The sequence below is a fragment of the Equus przewalskii genome, chromosome 12 (genome assembly GCF_037783145.1).
Source record: "Equus przewalskii isolate Varuska chromosome 12, EquPr2, whole genome shotgun sequence".
NCBI classification, from domain to species: Eukaryota; Metazoa; Chordata; class Mammalia; order Perissodactyla; family Equidae; genus Equus; species Equus przewalskii.
In genome coordinates, this window is record NC_091842.1 from 20,447,991 (window position 1) to 20,471,715 (window position 23,725).

At 44.3% G+C, this 23,725-nt stretch overlaps 1 protein-coding gene across 2 annotated transcripts; it reads left to right on the forward strand.

Moving 5' to 3' along the window:
• Positions 1 to 961: 961 nt before the first annotated feature.
• Positions 962 to 21,386, forward strand: LOC103562738 (eukaryotic translation initiation factor 3 subunit C). 2 transcript variants are annotated; one of them, XM_070568150.1, is made up of 21 exons: positions 962 to 1,149; positions 1,283 to 1,418; positions 2,572 to 2,637; positions 2,745 to 2,934; positions 3,573 to 3,698; positions 3,885 to 3,939; positions 4,067 to 4,176; positions 4,574 to 4,701; positions 10,051 to 10,210; positions 10,349 to 10,452; positions 10,913 to 11,054; positions 11,246 to 11,371; positions 11,507 to 11,600; positions 12,411 to 12,601; positions 12,838 to 13,062; positions 17,285 to 17,648; positions 20,353 to 20,512; positions 20,605 to 20,670; positions 20,760 to 20,847; positions 20,950 to 21,112; positions 21,209 to 21,386. In XM_070568150.1, the coding sequence occupies exons 2-21, from the start codon at positions 1,318 to 1,320 to the stop codon at positions 21,289 to 21,291; spliced, it is 2,742 nt and encodes a 913-aa protein (XP_070424251.1). In that variant the 5' UTR covers positions 962 to 1,149; positions 1,283 to 1,317; the 3' UTR covers positions 21,292 to 21,386. The 2 variants fall into 2 exon arrangements, with proteins under 2 accessions (XP_070424251.1, XP_070424252.1); XM_070568151.1 differs by having other exon boundaries at positions 1,011 to 1,149; positions 10,352 to 10,452.
• The last annotated feature ends 2,339 nt before the right edge of the window (positions 21,387 to 23,725 follow it).

Below are 23,725 nucleotides of genomic sequence, written 5' to 3' on the forward strand. Positions count from 1 at the left end.
ACTGGGCCAAAATGTCAATTGTTTTACAGGCAATTGTTTGAGAAGTTAACAGAAGAATGGACATCCTGATCACAAAGACTGAGGAGTGTGGACTTTCTGAAGGTAGAATCAAGTCAATCAGGGGCCAGCCATGGCTGAGTGGCTTTTGCACGCCCTGCTTCCGCGGCCCAGGATTTTCCCAGTTCAGTCCTGAGCACGGACGTGGCGCTGCTCATCAGCCATGCTGAGGCAGCATCCCACATGCTACAACTAGAAGGGCCCACAACTAAAAATACACAACTATGTCGGGGGAGTGAGGGAGGTTGAGAGAAAAAGGAAAAAGAAAATCTTAAAAAAAAAATCAAGTCAATGTTTAGCCACTAACTCTCTGCCTCTAATTAAAATTCTTTGTAATACGAGCTCCCTCCTTTGCCTTTAAAAGCCCCTTTTACTCCCTAGTGGGACACTGTTTTTCTACCTGAATCTGTGCTTGCAATTCTTCACAATTCTGTGCTTCACAATTCTGAATTGTGAATTGCAATTCTTGAGTCCCCAAACTTTTTGCTTCTCCCACAGTTTACGCCTCTTATTCATTGACAATTACTTGATTTTGTACAAGTCACCGTCCTAAATACTTCATATATACTAAGTCATTTAATTCTCATAATACGCTATGAAGCAGATGCTATTATTGCCCTTATTTTATAGCTTGAGGAGACTGAATCACGGAGAGGATAAGAATTTGCCTAAATTCACAAACTAGTAAGTGGTAGAGCTGGGATTTGAATCCAGTCTGATTCCGAGTTTGCTTTAAGCCTAGCTCCAAAACCTTGAAGTTCATCAACATCACGTCGGTGCTCTATAAAACGAAACTTCTAGCCTTGAGATTCTGATTCCGCAGGAGAGGGGTGAGGCTGGGCATCTGTGAGTATGAAAACATGACCGCAGAGCTGGCTGGGATGGGGATTACCAAAGCACGCTCCTTCCTGCCAAGGTTACGTCAGACGCGGGCCCACCCGGCGCGTGACGCGAAGGCCTCTGGGAGTGTAGTCGCCCGGTATATTCGTCAGCGCTTCCTGGAAGTGACGCAAGCGTCCCGCCTTCTCCTGTCCGCGTTTCCGCCGTTTCGGCTCCGCTTCGGCTCCGCGGAGTGACACGCGAAGTCAGCTGGTGCGTGTTTCTTGGGCCTCGTGCTTCAGGCGGGGTTTCGGGTCGGAGCATGGGCAGGGACGGTGAGGGGCGAGGGTCGAGTGGTGGCGGTGCAGGACTCGACTCGTGGGCCGTGACTCCGGTTTTCCCGTAGGTCCAGCCGCACCCGCCGCCCTCGGCGCCGTCGCCATGTCGCGGTTTTTCACCACCGGTTCGGACAGCGAGTCCGAGTCGTCCCTGTCCGGGGAAGAGCTCGTCACCAAACCCGTCGGGGGTAACTACGGCAAACAGTGAGCGCGGGGCGTGCGTCGCGGTGCCCACTCCCGGCGTGCGGGGTTCGGCGGGCTGTGGGGGGCCGTGCGTGGGGGAGGGGAGTGAGGTAGGCGCGGCGAGAGCCGGCGCTGAGCGTGTGGAGAGTTTAAGGGGCCGCAGCAGGGTTGGAGCGACAACCTTAAAGCTTGGGGTGCTGTGAGTGTGGGAACAAGGGACAAGGGGTTTCCTGCTGGCTGGATCTCTTGCGTCAGCTTCCTAACTGGCCTCTATATCGACAGTCTCAGTCCCACCTCGCTCTTCCCTCCTCCGCTCGGCATCAGACTCCAAAAGTCGCAGTTACTCTTAGCACCAAGAACTCCTCAGTGGCTCCTCGCTGCTCGCAAAAAGAAATCCACAATGCTCTCTTGCTGTCTGGGAGCTCCTTGATGTGGCTCTGAAGCCCAGCCACCTGGTGCTGCCGGCACGTTCTTAAACTTCTGTTGTTTACCTCCGCTTAAATATCCTTTCTCTGTCTCCTCAAATTGAATTTCTTTTCACCCTTTGAAACAGTGGAATGTTGTTTCTCAAATTTCTGTCATACATATGCCATCATTATTTTTGTCACATGCCTGTGCTACTGTTTAAAAATACGTATACCCACACGCATACACTCGTATAAATTCATATCGTATGATTTCATACCACTGCCACAAGTGGGAAGCCAACATCGTTTGCCATAAAATAAGTGGAAAAATTAATAAAGTGGAAAGAAAAGAGTAGAGACATTGTTGCCAGCGAGGGCTGTCTGTGGTCTGGTCTTTCATCAAAAAAAAAAAAAAAAATTAGCAATGGAGGTGTTAAAGCCATTGAGACTTTTTCCTTGCCCTTGGCCTCTCAACCCCTGGGAAACATTGCTTTCTAGGACCTAGTTCAGGTACCACCTTCTTGGTGCTTTTTCCATTGGTTGTAGCTGAAGTATCCTCTTTGTCAACTTTTTTCAGTACTTCTTAGTAACTTGTGTCTTTAAGTAGTTTTCTGACAAAGTAAATAAGCACCTTTGTTTATTTCTGAGAGTATGGAGACAGTCATATTTCTCTGTGCTACCTGCCTCATGTGAGAAGACAAATAGAGATCACTTGGAAAGACTGGAACTAAGAAGGAAGGTTATTGGTTTCTGTTCCTTCCAAATAGGCCATTGTTGCTGAGTGAGGATGAAGAAGATACCAAGAGAGTTGTCCGAAGTGCCAAGGACAAGAGGTGAGGACCATGGGGAGGCTGCGTGGTAGGGAGTCTCTGGAACAGTGGTGGGTGTTCTGGTTGATTATGGTGGGCATGTCCAACGTGGTATTGGGTTCCCAACCCAGGTTTGAAGAGCTTACCAACCTTATCCGGACCATCCGTAATGCCATGAAGATTCGGGATGTCACCAAGTGCCTGGAAGAGTTTGAGCTGCTGGGAAAAGCATATGGGAAGGCGAAGAGCATTGTGGACAAGGAAGGGGTCCCACGATTCTATATCCGCATCTTGGCTGACCTAGAAGACTATCTTAATGAGGTGTGATTCCTTTGGGTGAGGGGGCATCTAGGAGGGGATTGTGGACCTGGGGCCTGCCCTTAACCTACTTCCAGGATCATGTCCCCTCTGGGTTGTTTGCTGTGTATACAGTGTTTCTAGAATATAAGAAATAGGATGAAGCAAGGAGAGAGTCCTTTTTTGGACTAAGAATTTTAAGTGTATTTTGTTCTTATGTTACATCTTATTTGTAGTTTTGGACTTTTGGTGGTGATACCTAAAAGATCTTTTTTTAATTATTTTTTTTAAAGATTTTATTTCCTTTTTTCTCCCCGAAGCCCCCCGGTACATAGTTGTGTATTTTTAGTTGTCGGTCCTTCTAGTTGTGGCATGTGGGATGCTGCCTCGGCATGGCTTGATGAGCAGTGCCATGTCCACGCCCAGGATCCGAACTGGCAAAATCCTGGGCCGCTGAAGCAGAGCGTGCAATCTTAACCACTTGGCCACAGGGCCGGCCCCAATACATAAAAGATCTTTAAAAAATAACAGATATAGTTAGTAAGCAGTACAGCTGGTATACAGATAGTAAGATTTAAAAAACTGGTGGTGAAGCCTGAAGTTTAAGAAATATTACTTAGTATCAGATCCTTGATTTCCCTTTCTTCCTCTCCTTTCTTTAGCTATGGGAAGATAAGGAAGGCAAGAAGAAGATGAACAAGAACAATGCCAAGGCCCTGAGCACCCTGCGCCAGAAGATCCGAAAATACAACCGAGATTTTGAGTCTCATATTACAAATTACAAACAGGTGGGGATGCTAGAGGCAGACTTTTCAAACTGTGGGAACAGTGACCCTGTGACTGAGACAAAAAAGCTTGTGCAAATGGGAGGTGTGCCTGGAGAAGGAATCATGACAAAACTCTTAGGGGTGGAGGGATAGGGTGGGGTGGTGGTTGTTAGGCATTCTTAATTTTTCTCTCACTTCGCTGTTAAGAACCCTGAGCAGTCTGCAGATGAAGATGCTGAGAAGAATGAGGAGGATTCGGAAGGTGAGAGAGGAGACCCTTGTTGGGAATGGTTAGAGGGTCCATAGTTAGGGGTTCCCTTAGCATGGTTTCTTGGTTGCCCTTCAGCCTTGCTCTCCGTCTAGCTGTTTTCCCTCCTCTTTGCCACCAGGCTCTTCAGATGAGGATGAGGATGAGGATGGAGTCAGTGCTGCAACTTTCCTGAAGAAGAAATCAGAAGTTCCTTCTGGGGAGAGTCGAAAGTTCCTCAAAAAGATGGAGGTAGGAGCCAGAGTTACACTAAGGGGTGGTTTGTCTGCTGCAGATCATTCTTGGGTTCCTGAGGAGAGGAGTCTCAGAACTCTGGGGTTAGGAGGGATTCATTTTAGCAGAGCCTGGTTTGAGAAGAGCCTTCCTCTTAGATCAGAGCACTGAGCAAACTGGAATCTAGACAGCTAGATTTTGGGCCCAGCTCTGCCCCTGGGGAGCTGTGTGTCCCTAGGGCAAGTCACCACTTCTCTCGGGGTCTTGGTGGTTCAGTTCAGCTCTTAATATCCTGATTCCGTGAATAACCACTTGTTTGCTCCTGAAAATCCCTGGAACATGTGTCAGCAGGGAGAGCAGGAAGACCAGTCAGTGTCTCCATCTCCTTCCTGCTAATCCTCTTTTTTCCTCTCAGGATGAAGATGAGGACTCAGAAGATTCAGAAGACGATGAAGACTGGGACACAGGCTCCACATCTTCTGGTTCAGACTCAGAGGAGGAAGAAGGGAAACAGACCGTGCTGGCTTCAAGATTCCTTAAAAAGTAAAAGTGGTGGTATCTTGGGCTACAGTGGGAAGGGTAGGATGCCTTTAATCATCTTGAAGGTTGTTGGTTCTTACATGCAGTGCTTTTAGATCATAGATGCCAACTGCTCCCTTTGCACAGAGGCATTTCAGAGTCAAGTATGTTAGTTGGCTGTGGTCACACAAAGCTCATGAGTCCTGACAATGGGATTTGAAGGCTTGAGAGTCCCAGTATTTAACCATGTCATTACTCACTGCACATGGACTGTGTGTAAGTCTCACTTTGCCACCAGTTAGTTGATATTGGACAAGCTGCTTAAGCTTTCCAGTCTTCAGTTTTCTCATCTGTAAAATGGGGTAGTATTTGACTCTACCTCTGAGGATAACTGCAAGATGGGAGGTGATACACGAAAGTGGTTCAGCCCAGGACTGGCGTGTGGTGAGCTCTCAGTGATAATTGCTACTCTTGTCACCCTTCCCAAGAACTTGTTAGAATATTGCATATAGACTGCAGCAAGCCTTTCTGAACTTTACCAGGACAGTCACTGAATGGGTAAAGATTCTGATTTGGATTCTGGTCCTAGCCCTTAGTCTTTTAGTAGCTGTCAACTTTGGGTAAGTTACTGTGCCTTCTTAGGTCTGCGTTTCCTCTTTTTTTTTTTTTTTTTTTTTTTTTAGTTTTTTTTCTTTTAGAGGAAGATCAGCCCTGAGCTAACATCTGCCACCAATCCTCCTCTTTTTGCTGAGGAAGACTGGCCTTGAGCTAACATCTGTGCCCATCTTCCTCTGCTTTATATGTGGGACGCCTGCCACAGCATGGCTTGATAGGTGGTGCATAGGTCAACACCCGGGATCCAAACCGGTGAATCCCAGGCCCCCAAAGCGGAGTGTGCAAACTTAACTGCTTCACCACCAGGCTGACCCTCAGTTTCCTCTTTTGAAGTCAAAGTGATACCTGCTCCTATGTATTGCACAGGAGTCAAATGAAAAGCTCTGATAAACAGTACTCTTTTCATGGGCAGAACCATTGCTGCTCTTTTGCTTTTTTGGTTGCTTTCCTGGTTTCAAAAGTTGGAGTTACACTGGGGCTGGCCCTGTGGCCAAGTGGTTGAAGTTCTGAATGCACACCTTGCTTTGGTGGCCCGGGTTTGTGGGTTTGGATCTCCAGTGTGGACCTGCTCCACTCGTCAGCCATGCTCTGGAGGTATCCCACCTACACAGTAGAGGAAGATTGGCAACAGATGTTAGCTCAGGGCGAATCTTCCTCACCAAAAAAAAGTTGGGAGTTATGCTGCTTCAGGAGGTAGGGAGTTCCCTGACTCTAGAGAGGTCTAAGCATAGGCATTTTGTTGAGAAGTATTTTTCACTCTGTTCTGGGGAGCACTGTGGTCAAGTCCGGACAGGATTGCATATCTGATTTGTTTTTACTTAGAACACTTCTGACACTGTGTGTGGTTTTTTTTCCTCACACCAATCAATTCTTCAGCTCTCTGGGTACCAACTGGGTGTTCAGCAGTTCAGTTCAGTTCTGACACTACCCATAGTGCAGACCCCACAGGTTAAGGGCTCTGTCCCACTAGACTACCCCCACCTCAGACACCAGTTGCAAGTCCCAAGTTTGGCACCTGTAACTCCCAATGGACCAACCAGCTATAAACTTGGAGTTCCCACAACCCCCTCCTCAGGTTCAATAATTTATTAGAACCACTCACAGAACTCAGGAAACGACGTTACTTACTGTACCAGTTTATTATAAAGGGTGCAACTCAGGAACAGCCAAATGGAAAAGATGCATAGGGCAGGGTATGGGAGAAGGGGCCTGAGCTTCCATGCCTCTCTGGGTGCGCCACCCTCCCCGCACCTTGATGTTTTCACCAACCCAGAAACTCTCCAAACCTTGTCATTTAGGGTTTTTTATGGAGGTTTCTTTACCTAGGCATGATCGATGGAATCATTGTCCATTGATGGTTAACTCAGTCTCCAGCCCCTCTTCCCTTCCCCAGTGGTCATCGGGTGGAGCTGAAAGTTCTAACCCTGTAATTATGCCTTAGTCTTTCTGGCATCCAGCCCCTATCCTGAAAGCTATCTAAGGGCCTGTCAACAATTGCCTCATTGGAACAGAAGATGTTCCTGTCACTCAAGAGATTAATCTTGTCTTCTGTTTCATTTCTCACACTCTTTTTCTTGTTTTGCCATTTCTAGATTGTATTCTTTTTTCATCTTACTCAGTTTGTTTCCTCTACTGGTTTGGGAGTTACACGCTATTCTTTTAGAGATTACCCTTGAGATTTTTTTTAACCTATGAAATTTTACTTTGTATACTTAGCCCAAAAAAACCCCTAAAATTAGATTCAGTTCAGATTTCAAGTATCACAGGTTGAGTTAACCATGGACTCCTCAAAGGTCTTTTTGATACTGAGAGTGTGGCTTTGTAGTGTCAAAGAATAATTCAGAGATACTATTTAACTTGTATAAGGCTGACCATTATTTAGGATTGATTTCCAACTAAGACAAAAGAATAATTTACATAAGAGAAAGAGGAATGAGGAGAGAAGGAAAATCCCAGACTGTGAGAACGATGCATTTTGTTTGCATGTTTTTTTGTGTAAACTCATTAGCTATCTAAGCCAGCCAGGATTAGCTTTAGTGGTTAATGAATTTTCTAGAAACATGACAGGCTATCTCTGTAGTATCTGCCAGTATCGTTTTTCCGCATCTCCATATTAAGCCAGTCTATACCCCTTCCCTCATCAGAATTTCTCAGCTTTCATCTTTTCATCAAAACAAGCACATAAAGGGATGGGTTTAGTCTCAAGAGCTTCAGTCTCTTTTTGATGTGGGATAAGGCTGTCTAGCAACATTAAAGCACCTGGATATTGGAGAGCGGGTTTGGGCAGAAAATCTGAGGACAGTCACAGATATTATTAGAAACATTTAGAACCTGTCTTCTAAGAATCAATTTAGTGAAGTTTTAATCAAGTGGCTTTCTTCTTACTTGGTTTGCTTTTTCCACATACGTGTTTGGGTACAATAAGATGTTATTTATTGCATAGACTTAGTCTCAATTGACCAGTACTTGAGATCAGTTTTGTTTAGGGCTAATTTTTAGCTAAGGAATTTTTGGGGCTAAAATATTGAAATTATTTTACTTGCTGTTTGGACCACATTGAAAGTAAGTTACAGATCACACATTCATGTTTCTGAATTTGTAGTTGGAGTAGAAATTCTGAAGTACAAACTGATGAAATGCAGTGTCTTAGGCCCTTTCTGATAAGTTAGCATTGTCAGACTCTTAATCAAATGTGAGCAACCAGGATTTTTATTTTGAAACTTGGATACTATTTAATGGTTGAAAAGATTAGCAGTGGAGAAAAAAGCAAAAATAATTAATTCCACGGAAGTGAAAGAGAAGGAAGACACAGATATAAGTTTGTTGTCTCGAAGATGTTTGGAGGAAGTTGTCTACATCGGATAGCATGATTGACCTATGGAATCGTGACGAGACGCTGTCTACTTCTAATAGCTGTCCACTCCTGGAACCCCCCCCCTTTTTTTTTTAAGTGAACCTCAGGATAGATCTGTGGTGGGATTGGATGTTCAAGTTGTTAGGATCCTCTGAAAGGTGTATGTCTTCATGAAGGGGCTAGGTAAGTAGTTGTGGCTAAGAGGACATGGAGTAGTTCTTTTTGGTGTAGTTTTAGGGCTCACCTCTTGGTGTCTCTTAATATCCTCAGTCTTTTAGCTACATATTACGTAGAGGGTCATCTGGTGATGTCCTTTTAGAAAGGTAGCTTGCATCTGTTCTATATATAACTGAGCATAAATATTAGTTTTCTGGTAATTTCTAATAAGATGTGAACATACCAAGGTATAATCTGTCATAGAAGAGAGGTCAAGCCAAGTCTTAGGTTATTCCGTTAGAATTTCATAGGGTGCGAATTCATTGTGCTTTTGAGGGGTGAATCACAATATCCTTAGGGCCGGGAGTAAAACTTCAGGCATAAGAAGATTAGGTTGTTTTGAAGTTTAGACAGCATTGATTTTGAAATAGCATTAGGTCCTTTGATCTTCTCAGAGCTTTGGAGATGATGTGGACCAAGCAGTTTCAGTTTAATGAACATACTTTGCATATTTGTAAAGTGAATTTTTATCATTAGAGAGTATTGTGGTAGTATTGGGGTGGGGGGGCACATGCTTTTATTAGGAGTTACAGCATAAATCTTTTGGCAAGAGAAGATTTTAATCCAGGCAAATTTATAAACTGTTACTAAAACATATTTAGACCTTTTAAGCTGTTAAAGTGAAATTTATTTGTAAATGTTAAAATGGTGATTTATGATAATTCTAGGTAATTCAGATGTCTGTTGAGTTTTTCTGGAAAGATTTTTTCATCAATATCTATGTAAAATTTGAAGTAATTTGTCTCTGTCATTTGGTTCCTGTTTCCTTATGTCAGTATTAAAGGTGATTAAAAAAATCATCTAGAGATGATTTCAGATGTCATGTGGCCTAAGACTGCTTTGAGACAGTCAATGATCTTATACTTTTTTGTGGGAGCATTTTGTTGTATTGAAGAAGTGCTTTTTAAAACTCAGAATTTAGATTAATCAGTTGTTAGAAGAGAAAAGGGGGGGAAGCAGAGAATCTGGAAACAATAAATGTTTTTTGCAGTTTTTTTCCTTTTTCTTTTTTTGATTTTTAAACTGATTGGTTGGTGGCTGGTAAAAAGGTCAGTCTGGGCAGAGCAGCTGGTATCAAGGAACAACTATGTGGCTTATGGATGCTCTGGAAAGCCTTAGAGGTTAGCTGTGGAGCAACAGCGAGGGCTGTTTCTGTGCCTACAGTGACCTGGTTAGCACCTCTACCTTATTAGACCAGACCGTACTCTTCCCTTCATAAGTTTCTTAGTGGGTGTAATATGGTGACGGACTTTGGTAAGTAGTCCAACAAATTCAAATGCTTAGTGGTCCTTCTTTAGGGTATGGTTATGGTTGACTCTAGGTCATTCATTTTTTTTTTTTTTTTTTAAGACTTTATTTTCTTTTTTTCTCCCCAAAGCCCCCTAGGACATAGTTGTATATTTTTAGCTGTGGGTCCTTCTAGTTGTGGCATGTGGGACACCGTCTCAGCATGGCTTGATGAGCAGTGCCGTGTCTGCACCCAGGATCTGAACCTGCAAAACCCTGGGCCACCGAAGTAGAGTGTGGGAACTTAACCACTCAGCCACGGGGCTGGCCCCTAGGTCATTCTTGTAGAGTGTAACTTGGACCCAGGACTTGGTGGAGGAAAAGAGGAAGTTGATGGGCGGAAGAAGGCTCAAAAGTGGAGAGGGGATTGGTCTTTCATATTCTCCCTTGTCTCCTGGCAGGGCCCCCACCACAGAGGAGGACAAGAAGGCAGCTGAGAAGAAACGGGAGGACAAAGCCAAGAAGAAGCATGATAGGAAATCTAAGCGCCTGGATGAGGAGGAGGAGGACAATGAAGGCGGAGAGTGGGAAAGGGTCCGGGGTGGAGTACCCCTCGTTAAGGTGAGGATTTTAGAAATAAAATGAATCGGGAAACAGTTTGGGAGAGCATACAGGTGTCCTTCTGATGGGGTTGGGAGAAAAGTTAAGGCAAAAATGGATTCCTATTGGCCTGCCCATGACAGGATGTCTGTTGCCTAGGAGAAGCCAAAAATGTTTGCCAAGGGAACTGAGATCACCCATGCTGTTGTCATCAAGAAACTGAATGAGATCTTACAGGCGCGAGGCAAGAAGGGAACTGATCGGTAAGATTTGTGTGCCTGGGCTGTGCGATTACAGAGAAAAGCTCTTTTTCTCTAAGATACAGGGTGGCAGTTGAAGGGGAAATAGTGCTGTTTGGGGAAGACCTCTGTGTGACTACAGTAGAAGGAATGGTGTATTTGGAACATACCAATCCATTTTCTGCTCTTTACTGTCCCTTTGACCTTAAACCGGTCAGTTAACCTTTTGGGACTGTTTTCCCATCTGTAAAATGAGAATTATGCTCACCTTGTTTATTTATTCAGTGACTGAAGAGGATGGTAGATTGTTAGCATTATTGCTGTTTCTGTTTGGCACTTATGATGGAGAAGTATGTAGATGGGTGGTGAGGATAGGGCGATTGGGAGTGAGGCTGCTTTGCTTGTCTGAAGAGAGCATGCTGTATGGCAGGATGAGGCTTTTTGATTTGTCTCTGATGCCTCACCCAGTTCTGTACCCCTCCAGTGCAGCCCAGATTGAGCTGCTGCAGCTGCTGGTTCAGATTGCTTCTGAAAACAACCTTGGGGAGGGTGTAATCGTCAAGATCAAGTTCAATATCATCGCCTCTCTCTATGATTACAACCCCAACCTGGCCACATACATGAAGGTGAGGGCAATGAAGAGCATCCTAGGGCTGAGTTGGTGGGTCAGGGGAAGGTGCCTAATGTCTTAAAATTCAAGGGCTGTGGAAACAGTCTTAGTGGTTGAAGGTCCTGTGGATTCCTGGTAAAGGGGCTCTTGGAAGGCATCTGCTTATTCCACCTTTACACCTCTGACTGCTGTCTGATCTCTTGGCAGCCTGAGATGTGGCAGAAGTGCCTGGACTGCATCAATGAGCTGATGGATATCCTGTTTGCAAACCCCAACATCTTTGTTGGAGAGAACATTCTGGAAGAGAGTGAGAACCTGCATAATATTGAGCAGGTAAAAAAGAGGAATTAATGGCTAATTGATGGTGCTTGTTGTCTACTTTGGGAAGACTCACTGGAGACAGAAGGATTGAATTTGGGACTGAGATCTGGGCTAAGGTATTTACTCTTCCTTTGCCTTCCTCTTTAGCCATTGCGTGTCCGTGGCTGTATCCTAACTCTGGTGGAACGAATGGATGAAGAGTTTACCAAAATAATGCAGAATACTGATCCTCACTCTCAAGGTGAGCCTGAGCAAATGTGGGAGTCAGTGAGAGGAAAAGCACAGCGAGTAATAGTAAAGATTATACTAAACCGGAGTGTTTGGAAAGCCAACCCTTGTTTATGCCAGCATTCACACTGGAGGGCCTCTGAGGATGCTGGGCCTCAGTCCTATAGCTTCTGATTCAGTAAGTCTAGGTGGGGCCCAAAAATGTGCATTTCTAACACATTCCCAGGTGATGCTGTCTGGGGACTGCACTTTGAGGACCCTTGTGGTATAGCTTCTAAACACTTGGCTTGTTTAGATTGGGTCAGAGGCATTGGGATGGGGAAAATAGAGGGCATCTACTCAGTAAAATGTGAATGCCCATCGAGTCAAGGGCATAGTGATGAACAAGGCAGCTGGAGGCCTTCTTGCTCATGGAGCTCACATTTTGGTGCTGGAGAAAGGTACTTCGACAGACAAATGAGGCGGTTGTAGACCATGTAAAGTGGGAATTAGAAATTCAGATGGGGCACCTGTGATAAAGAGTGACTGGAGGGGTGGCTGCTTTCCATAGTGGTTGACAAATCGTCTTTAGGTGGGGGCGATTTGAGGTAAGATCCAAATGAGGAGGAAGAGTTCATTAGGGGAGGAATTAGCATAAGAGAGCACCTGACAGGAGGAAGCAAAAGTGAGCTTGGCATGTCCTGAAAGAGGATGGTGTTTTCAGGGCACAGCAAGTAAACTTTTCTGATGGGTACAGAAAACAGGTTACTTGATTGACTGACAACAGATGATTGGGAAATCCTGGGTACCAGGCTGAGATGAGGGTGGGTGCTCTCTCTGCCAGAGTATGTGGAGCACCTGAAGGATGAGGCACAGGTGTGCGCCATCATTGAGCGCGTGCAGCGCTACTTGGAGGAGAAGGGCACTACTGAGGAGATCTGTCGTGTCTACTTGAGGCGCATCCTCCACACCTACTACAAATTTGATTACAAGGCCCATCAGCGGCAGCTTACCCCGCCTGAGGGCTCCTCAAAGGTGAGTGCTTTGCAGCCATGTCAGAGGGGAGAGGGATGTGTCAGTCTGTCCTACAAGTCTTTCCGGACTTGATGACAAATCTCCTCTTCACTGGGGACTCTGAGATGGAGCAGGGAGGGGAACTTGGAGGGACTAGACCGAGGCTGAATGGAGTCTCATCTTTGATTGCTGGAGCCTGAGCCATTTAGAACTATTATCTTTGCCATATCTCCTCCTCCAACAACACCCCCTCCCAGTCTGAGCAAGACCAGGCAGAAAATGAGGGCGAGGACTCAGCTGTGTTGATGGAGAGACTGTGCAAGTACATCTATGCCAAGGACCGCACAGACCGTATCCGCACGTGTGCCATCCTCTGCCATATCTACCATCATGCTCTGCACTCCCGCTGGTACCAGGCCCGTGACCTCATGCTCATGAGCCATCTACAAGACAACATTCAGCACGCGGACCCACCAGTACAGGTAGGGTGGGAAGGAGGTGCTCTGGCCCTGGTGGCAAAGGGAAGACTAGGCCAGGCCCGGTCCTCTATTTGAGTAAAGTGGCTCAACCAGATTAGCCACCTATCTGGCTACGCAGATGTAAGTAGACACTTGGTCCTTCCCAAATGTCAGCATTCTTTGATCCTCCTGCATGTTAACATATTTTGTACTGTTCCAATAGCATTAGAGTCATCTGGGATATAGATCTGGGTTCAGCTAACGTTTGTTTTACCTACTATATGTGTGTCTGGTTCCGAACTTTAGGAGGTCATGTTATTTTAAAAGATGAAGTTGTTAGACTGAGAGGAAAGACAGGGACCCAAATGCAGGGTGATGTGTTGGGACATAACAGTGGAACAGTTAATTTTGTGTGTGGCAGTATTGTGAGGACATCTCATATAGAAGGAATATTATGTCTAAGTGTAGATCCTGCAGATGTATGTTTAAAACAGATATTTGTGTGAAGAACATTTTGTGAACCTGTCTGGTGGTGGTTTTTAAATAGCACTCCTATTTTTTATTCCATTATATGAATTTATCACAAATTCTTGATCTCTTTTCCTCTTGCTAGATACCTGGTCTATTTCCCATTTTGGGCTCTTATAAATGAAGGTGCTGTGAAAGCTTATGTATAAGCCTTTGTGTGGATGTATGTTTTCTCTTGGGTTATTGAGAGTGGGAATTGCTGCATCATAGGGTAGGTGTATGTTTAGTTTTATAATCAACTCAAAAGTGGTTATACCATTTTACACTCCTACCAGTAGCATCTGAGTGCTCCTTGTCAATATTTGACATTGTTGGTCTTTTTAACTTTAGCCATATTGGTTGTTGTGTAATGGTATCTCATTGTGGTGTTAGTTTGTATTTCTCTGATAACTAGGGAAATTGACTACTTTTTTTATGTTTATTGGCCCTTTATATATCTTCTTTCATGAAATGTCTAGTCGGCTTTTGCCCTTGTTTTTTTTTTAAAGCTTCGAGTGTTCATTTTTTAAATTACTGAGTTGTAGAAATTCTTTATATATCCTGGTTACTAGTCCTTTGTCAGATAAATGTTTTCCAAATATTTTCTTCCAGTCTTTGGTTTTCCTATTCGTTTTCTTAACCATGCCTTTTGGTATAGTTTAATTTAGCAATTTTTTCTTTTATGGTTATTATTTCCTGGGTTCTGTCTAAAAGAAACCTTTGCCTACTTGCAATTCATGAAGATATTCTATTTTTATATTTTTGAAAGTTCTTTTTTTTTTTTTTTTTAAAGATTGGCACCTGAGCTAACAACTGTTGCCAATCTTCTTTTTTTTCCTTCTCCCCAAAGACCTCCAGTATACGGTTGTATATTATAGTTGTGAGTGCCTCTGGTTGTGCTATGTGGGACCCCACCTCAGCATGGCCTGGTAAGCAGTGCCATGTCTGTGCCAGGGATCCAAACCGGTGAAACCCTGGGCCACCGAAGCAGAGTGTACAATGCACGAACTTAACCACTCATGGCCAGCCCATTTTTGAAAGTTCTTAATGGTTGTAGCTTTCATATTTAGATCTATGACTTTGCATGTGGTGTGAAGTCAGGGTTAAAGACATTCTTTCCCCATTGTATTTGCTTTGATGCCTTTGAAAAATCACATGACCCTGTAATATGCGTGTATTTCTGGGCTCTCTCTTCTGTTCCATTCATTCATCTTTTTGTCTATCCTTATGCTAGTTCCACACTGTCTTGATTGCTGTGCCTTTACAATAAGTCTTGAAATTAAGTAGTGTAAGTCCTCCAACTTTGTTCTTTTTTAAGAATGCTCTGGCTATTCTGTGACCTTTGCATTTCCACATAAATTTTAGAATCAGCCTGTCAGTTTCTACAAAAACACCTGCTGAAATTATATTGAATCTGTAAATCAGTTTTGGGAGAATTAACATCTTAACAACATTAAACCTTTTGATCTTTTTTTGGGAAGAAGATTAGCCCTGAGCTAACATCTGCCACCAATCCTCCTCTTTTTTGCTGAGGAAGACTGGCCCTGAGCGAACATCCATGCCTGTCTTCCTCCACTTTATATGTGGGATGCCTACCACAGCATGGCCTGCCAAGCGGTGCCATATCTGCACCTGGGATCCAAACCAGTGAACCCTGGGCCACCAAGGTGGAATGTGCACACTTAACCACTGCGCCACCCAGCCAGCCCTTGAACCTTTTGATCTTACGCATTTTCTCTTCATTTAATATCTTCAGTTTCTCTGCAATGTTTTATGGTTTTCACTGTAGAGATGTTACACATCTTTTAAAATTTTAATCCTGAATATTATGCAATTTTTGATACCTTTGTCAATGCAATTGTTTTTTAAAGATTTTATTTTATTTATTGATTTATTTTTTTAAAGATTTTATTTTATTTTTTCCTTTTTCTCCCCAAAGCCCCCCGGTACATAGTTGTATATTCTTCGTTGTGGGTCCTTCTAGTTGTGGCATGTGGGACGCCGCCTCAGCGTGGCTCGATGAGCAGTGCCGTGTCCGCACCCAGGATTTGAACCAACGAAACACTGAGCCGCCTCCAGCAGAGCACACAAACTTAACCACTCGGCCATGGGGCCAGCCCCACAATTGTTTTTTAAATTTCATTTTCCAGTTAACTACCAGTATTTAAAAGTACAGTTAATTTTTGTATGTTGGCCTTATATCCTGCTGTTTTGCTTAATTCAATTACTAGGTCTAGTACTTATTTTATAGATTCCTTAAGATTTTCTACTGAAATAATCATGTCATCTGCTGCAGTTTATTTACTGTATCAATCTTAGTGACTTTTCTTTCTTTTTTATTTATTTCTTGCTGTATTACAGTGACTCCAATCTCCTATACTTAGTGCTGAATGGAAGTAATGAGAGCAGACATCTTGCTTTGTTCCCAGTCTTAGCAGGGAAGCAGTCAACATTTCACCCATTAAATATAATGTTAAGCTGTAGTATTTTTGTAGATACCCTTTCTCAGATTGAGACGGTTCTCTTCTGATCCTGGTTGGCTGAGAATTTGTCCTAAATAGAGGTTGGATTTTGTAAAAAGCTTTTTCTGCATCTACTGAAATGATGCACAGTTATCTCTCCTTTATTCTGTTCATATGGTAAATAACCATGATTTTAGATTTTTATACTAGCCTTTCATTCCGGAGATACATCCTTTCTTGGTCATGATATAATCTCATATATAGCTGGAATCAGTTTGTGAATAGTTTCTAAGGTTCTTTGCATCTGTGTTCATGACTGATAGTGACTTCTGTATTTTTGTTATTGTCAATAAAGATTTAGTCTTTTTCCCCTCAGAAATCTGTGCTACCTATAGTCTGCCTTGTCTTAATTAGTGGCGAGTCTGTCTTTTCACTTGCTTAGGCCAGAAACCTTGGAATCATCCTTAATTCTTATTTTTCTCTCACATACCATATCTGATTCTCCAGCCATTTCTGTTCAAAATCCATATCTGACCACTTAATATTACTTCCACTGCTACCGTCTGGTCTAAGCCACCATCATCTTCCTGGTCTCTCTGCGTCTGCCCTCATATCCCTTCAGGCTCTCCTTAATACAGTAGCCAGAGTAACCATGTTAAATTAAGTCAGATTATGTCACCGATTTCCTCACAACCTTCCCATGGTTTCCCATCTTCAAATCCTTAATAGGGCATAGGAAGCCGTGTGCTTGCGCACCCTCCAGTGGATGAGCACATCTTTCCCCAGCTCTAGCCATGTCACACTTCTTGTTCCTGGACTACACCTGGCACGATTCTTCCATAGGGCCTTTAATTTGCTTTTCTATTTTTTCTGGAAGCCTCTTCCTCAGAATACCACCATGACTTGCTCTCTCTTTTTCTATTAGGTCTTTATTTAAACATTCCCTTCAAAAAGAGGCCTTCTCTACTTATCCTGTGTAAAATTACGAGCTCCCCACTCTACCAGCACCACACAAACTCTCTTCCTAACTCTCTCTTCTGCTTTATTTTTCTCCTTAGCCTGAATCACCACCTACATATTGTGGTTATTTTGTCCTCCAAACCCCTGTTCCTAGAATGTAAGCTCCATGGAAGGGCAGGGGCTTGTCTCTTTTGTTCTCTGTCCCAGGCTGTAGCCTAGTGCTCAGCATATATTAGGTGCTTGATGTATATTTGTTGAATAAATGAAAGATTTGCTTTGTGGCCCTCACCTCTGAGTGTGTTGTCCTTTGCTCGCAGATCCTGTACAACCGCACCATGGTGCAGCTGGGCATCTGTGCCTTCCGCCAGGGCCTGACCAAGGATGCTCACAATGCCCTGCTAGACATCCAGTCGAGTGGCCGAGCCAAGGAGCTTCTGGGCCAGGGTCTGCTGCTGCGCAGCCTGCAGGAGCGCAACCAGGAGCAGGAGAAGGTAGAGCGGCGCCGGCAGGTGCCGTTCCACCTGCACATCAACCTGGAGCTGCTGGAGTGTGTTTATCTGGTGTCTGCCATGCTGCTGGAGATCCCCTACATGGCCGCCCATGAGAGTGATGCCCGCCGGCGCATGATCAGCAAGCAGTTCCATCACCAACTGCGGGTGGGCGAGCGACAGCCATTGCTGGGTGAGTGTGGGGCTCTGTAGTACAGCAAACTTGGTTCATTCTTTGATTATTTTTGATCATAAGAGTTGGGAATCTAAAAGGAATAACATTCTTATGAGATGATTCCATTTGATTTCATGACATCTCCATATAGAACCTAAAGACATCCTTTTTACTCAGCAATCTCAGTAGCCTGTTACCATAGGATACATTGTCTTAGCCTACAAATTAAGATCCCTGCTTGCTGTCGTTCTCCCCTTCAGTCTGTATTATCTTTCTGCCAAACCTATGATGTTATACACCCCGAACACCTTCAGAAGTTCTTCATGGCCGACAGAGTAAAGTCCAGCCTCCTTAGTCACTGAGTTAGACTCTCCATGATCTGACTCCAACAATGTTTTTTAATATAAACTTACATAGAACTTTTTTCCTGGTTGGCACTGTTCTTAAGGGTTTTATAAGTAATAATTCATTTAATCTTCATTAGTAATAACCCTATGATGCAGGTACTCTTATTACTCCGTTTTTCCTGATTAGGAAACAGGCACATAAGTTAAGTGACTTACCCAGGTTTAACAGTTAATATTTGCCTCTCTAACCTTTTTTTTTTTTTTTTTTACTGTTTTTCTTCTTCACGCATGTTATTTTTTTTAACCAAACGAGCTAGATCCTTAGCATTCAAGAATCTAACATTGGCTCCTTTGATCACTTCTGAAAGATCAGATCATTCAGTCCAGGGATTGAGTGAGTTGTGATTTCACTGGAAAAGGAATTTGAATTGTGCCTTTCCTGTGAGGTTGGTGCATGGAAGGACTTGGTGAGTGAGCCAAGCTTACTGTGTACAGCCACATCCCCTTACAGATTTGTCCTCTACTGGTTGTGTGTGGTCATGCTAAAGTGCAGGTGCCCCTTAGGCAAATTTTATTTGGCTTAGGTAGTAATACTTTATTTTGTTGTTTTTTTAAAAATGAAAAAAAAATTTTTTTTAAAGATTCACACCTGAGCTAACATCTGTTGCCAATGTTTTATTTTTTTATTTATTTTCTTTTTCTCCCCAAAGTCCCCCAGTACATAGCTGTATATTCTAGTTGCAAGTCCTTCTCATTGTGATGACTGGGCCATGTCTGCATCCAGGATCCGAACTGGTGAAACCCTGGGCCACCAAAGTGGAGCGCGTGAACTTAACCACTCGGCCACGGTGCCGGCACCTATTTTGTTTTGTTTTAATTGGAAAATTTCCAGTGAAAACCCTCATTTACAGCATCTCTTAGGGCTCTCTGGTTCACCACAGTCCCTGTGTCTCTCTCTAACTGCCTGTAGTGGAGCCAAAGCCAGTTTCTATTTCAGCTCTGCGCTGCTGTTTGGTTTGTAGAGAAGTGTTCTTTGAACCTCTAACTTTGCATCTTTCAAAGTTGACAAAAAGGAAGCTGATCCAAAAGGGGTATATACTTTTCCTTTTACTCAGCTGTGTTCATACGTTTCTATTTGGGCCTGATCTGTGTGTGCATTTGAGCTTGCCTTCCCTGTCCTAAGGTCTGCCATGTTCATGTTTCCCTGCACTTGCCGTCCATTTCTCGTCTTAGGACGTTTGCTCTTTGTTGTCTACCCTGAATTCTAGTTGCTCTTGTTTGCCATGTCTTACCTTCCTGGCTTGTCTGAGGATGGTATTTGGAGAACCTAATCCATAATCAGCACATCAAACCTGTGATTTCACAGAGGTAAAGTGAAGCTAGATTTTTTTTTTTTTAAGATTTTATTTTTCCTTTTTCTCCCCAAAGCCCCCCAGTACATAGTTGCGTATTTTCAGTTGTGGGTCCTTCTAGTTGTGGCATGTGGGATGCCACCTCAGCATGGCCTGGTGAGTGATGCTGTGTCCACGCCCAGGATCTGAACCAGCAAAACCCTGGGCTGCTGAAGCGGAGCGTGTGTACTTAACCACTCGGCCATGGTGCCGGCCCTTGACGCTAGATTTTTTTAAGGAAAAGGAGTGAGCTGCTTTAAAGAAAAGCAAACCAATAACATTGTGACATATAGATACGGCAAAGATCACGAAAGTGATTTAAGAAGGAATGAAGTTGGATAAATACTATTCCAGTTGAGATGTTAGACTTTTTTTAGTTCAAGAAACCCTGCAAGAACTGATGAAAGCAATGGACCCTTTTCCTAGGAAAACGAATGTAAGGATCCACATGGCAATTTGTCAACGTTTTTTTTTTTTTAAAGATTGGCACCTAAACTAACATGTGTTGCTGATCTTTTTTTTTCCTCCTCCTTCTTCTTTTCCCCAAAGCCCCCTCAGTACGTAGTTGTATATTCTAGTTGTAGGTCCTTCCGGCTTTTCTATGTGGGATACCACCTCAGCATGGCTTGATGAGTGGTGCCATGTCCGTGCCCAGGATCCAAACCGGGGAAACCCTGGGCGCCGAAGTGGAGCACACAAACTTAACCACTCGGCCACGGGGATGGCCCCCAATTTGTCCCCATTTTTAAGGGGTTCACCAATCCCCTGAAGCACATCTATGGGACTGATTTAGTCTAAATATAGATAGATTTATTCTGATAGTAAATGACTTGTATGATACATGACTATTTAGTGGAGAGCTGGGAGAGTCTCCAGTCTGGTTGTTTGCTCTCCTCGCTTGTGTTCCTCCTTGAACAGTGTTCGTGGGGGCAGGAACCTTGGTCCCAAGTTTCCCTAGGTCCTACCTCATTCCCAACCTTTCAGGTCCCCCTGAGTCAATGAGAGAACATGTGGTTGCTGCCTCCAAGGCCATGAAGATGGGTGACTGGAAGACCTGCCACAGTTTTATCATCAATGAGAAGATGAATGGCAAAGTGTGGGACCTTTTCCCTGAGGCTGACAAAGTCCGAACCATGCTGGTTAGGTGAGCAGAGAGGGAGGCCTTGGTGGGTGAAGAAAAGATTGGTTGGTCTCCATTCCTGAAGCTCCTCCCTCGTTTCTCTCTCCTCCCCACAGGAAGATCCAGGAAGAGTCACTGCGGACATACCTCTTCACTTACAGCAGTGTCTATGACTCCATCAGGTAGGATGAGCCCTGAGGAAGCACAGGGGCTGCAGCTTCGTGCTCGAGGATCCTGACTGCTCCCTGCTCTCTGCCTTATTTCTCCCCAGCATGGAGACACTGTCGGACATGTTTGAGCTGGACCTGCCCACTGTGCACTCCATCATCAGCAAGATGATCATTAATGAAGAGTTGATGGTAAGGGCCAGGGGTGGTAAATGGGCAGGTGCAGTCATGGAGAGTTTGGAGTAGAGGGATCTGACTTGTGTTGTGTCCCCTCATCTGCCTCACTCCTCTCAGGCCTCCCTAGACCAGCCGACGCAGACAGTAGTGATGCACCGTACCGAGCCCACTGCCCAACAGAACCTGGCTCTGCAGCTAGCTGAGAAGCTAGGCAGCCTAGTGGAAAATAATGAGCGGGTGTTTGACCACAAGCAGGGTACCTATGGTGGCTACTTCCGAGGTAAGTGGTTCCATCCCCTCTGTTCCCCAGGGTTCTGGCCCCCTTACTGCCTCTCCCCTGGTATTCACCCCCTCCCCTTCCATCGCTCTCTTGCAGACCAGAAGGATGGCTACCGCAAAAACGAGGGGTACATGCGCCGGGGTGGCTACCGCCAGCAGCAGTCTCAGACAGCCTACTGATTGCGTCACTTCTGTCCCCATGGCCTAGACCATTCAATCTTTAAGTTCTAAACTGCACCCCAATTATTAAAGGTCTCTTTTGAGTTGTTACAGTTCCTCCTTGTCTACATGTTGCCACAAAGGTGTGTTGGACACGTTCGTTTGCTAATTATATTTCTGAGCTGCTACCACATGACAGGCACAAGGCTTAGAGTGCAGACATGTCTTGTACATATCCCTGACTTGAGAGAGCTTGTTGGTCTTTGACATTTAAGAGAAAAGTGTAATAACATGTGATCGTTATAACAGGAGTATGAGAAAAAGGTGGTGGATATATTGAACAGGATGTGATGACACAGGTCAGATCCCTCTACTCCAAACTCTCCATGACTGCACCTGCCCATTTACCACCCCTGGCCCTTACCATCAACTCTTCATTAATGATCATCTTGCTGATGATGGAGTGCACAGTGGGCAGGTCCAGCTCAAACATGTCCGACAGTGTCTCCATGCTGGGGAGAAATAAGGCAGAGAGCAGGGAGCAGTCAGGATCCTCGAGCACGAAGCTGCAGCCCCTGTGCTTCCTCAGGGCTCATCCTACCTGATGGAGTCATAGACACTGCTGTAAGTGAAGAGGTATGTCCGCAGTGCGTAAATATCAGGGGAAGCGTAATGGAGGAAGTAGTGGTGGTTGGCTCTTGTGGGTGGATGGGTGGTGCTTCATCAGGCAGGGAATGGGGGAGAGTTAGTCTCGACCTGTGTGAAGTATGGTCCTTGGACCAGTATGGAGCCACAGTTTACCTGTCTGTGACAAAACAGGCACCGTAATTATGAGTAGCCCTGAAGACCTCTGCTGTTGCTGTGACATCTAAGCATGTGATTGTTTTTAGCATTTGTGTATATTATGTTTTCAAGAATATCGATCCACAGTAGATTGGAAATTTTTAAAAAATGATCCTCCACATTTGAGAAGCATTGATAGAGGCAGAGGAAAAAGAGCAAGTGCAGAGGATTGGAGGAGCTAAAGAACAGTGTGGTTGGTATAAAGGATCTTGAGGGGTGTGCAGGAGATAGACTAGGGACTTCACCTGGGGCTGTCTTGTGACGACTTTAAATGCTTTGGACTTTGGGAAACCAAATACACGAATGAATCCAGTTTGAAGAACGGTAATGGAGCAGCATTGTAGAGTATGGAGTTGGAGGTGGAGAGCCAACCAGAAATTGAAATCACCTAAAGCCAGGTGGTTAGCATCAAAGGGGAGGGTGAGATTGAAGAGGGATGGATGTAACAAGCTGTGGGGTTTCTGTGACCAGATGAATTGTGAGCAGTAGGAGTCAAGAATGAGAGATTGTCCTGACTGGGGATAAATAGATGATAGGGCTGTTATCAAGAAATATCTGGAGTAGTGTTTGCGTTCAAGAGTACAAGAATAGCAGGTCTGCAGGGTGGGCCTGTAATGAGGTTGGTTTTACAAATGTTGAGTTTGAGGTACGTTTGGGACATAAGGGAATTGGAGATTAAGTTTGGGGTGCATTTTAATTAGACTGTAGCCTAAGCTGCTATGATGAAGAAACTCCAAAACAATGATTTAGACAAAAGAGTTTGCTTTTCATCTGACAGTCCTGAGGTAGGTGAGTGGTCCAGGCTTGGGGTTAAGCAATTGTGTTCCACAAGATCATCTAGGGACCCAGGATCTCACTGTCTTATTGCTCCACCATCCCGCTAGATGGTGGTTCTCATCTACGAGGTTAAAGCTGGCTCACCAGCGCCGCATCCTCGTTTAAGCCCATAGGAAGAGGAAGTAGAGGGCCTGTAAATTGCACTGATCCCATTGGCTAGAACTTAGTGTCCCATATTCTTACCACCTTGTGGGGAAGACTAAAATGCCTCTTGCTGGATGGTTTTGTGTTCGTTTAAACTTGGGGAGTTCTATTACTAAAAGAGAGAAGGGGAGAATGGACACTGGGGGACAAGTATTAGTCTGTCACGGAAGGAAAAGAACAAAAGGTTTTGAAGTGAGTGGCTTATAAATAGTTGTCAGAAGTATGGTAGTGGATAGTGTTTATCATTGTCAGCATTATTGACTGCTTACATGCTGGATACTTTACATGCCTTATTTAATCTTACTCTTCTCATATCTTATAGATGGGGAAACTGAGGCACAAAGACATTAAGATTTTCCCAAGATCACATGACTAGGAAGCGAGGGAGGGAGATGCACAACAAGGCAGCCTGACTTTAAGCTTTGTGGGCCACATATGATCTGTCACATACACCTTTTCTTTTTAACAACTTTGAAAAAGGTAAAATCCATTCTTGAGTGATCCTACAGAAATAATCCACAGATCAGATTTGTCCTGATCCCTGCCCTAGATAGAAAGTGATTAGTGTCCCCTGGAATCTTGAGATAGCATTACTGACAGAGGCCTAGAATACGTTGGGCATGGTTTTGCC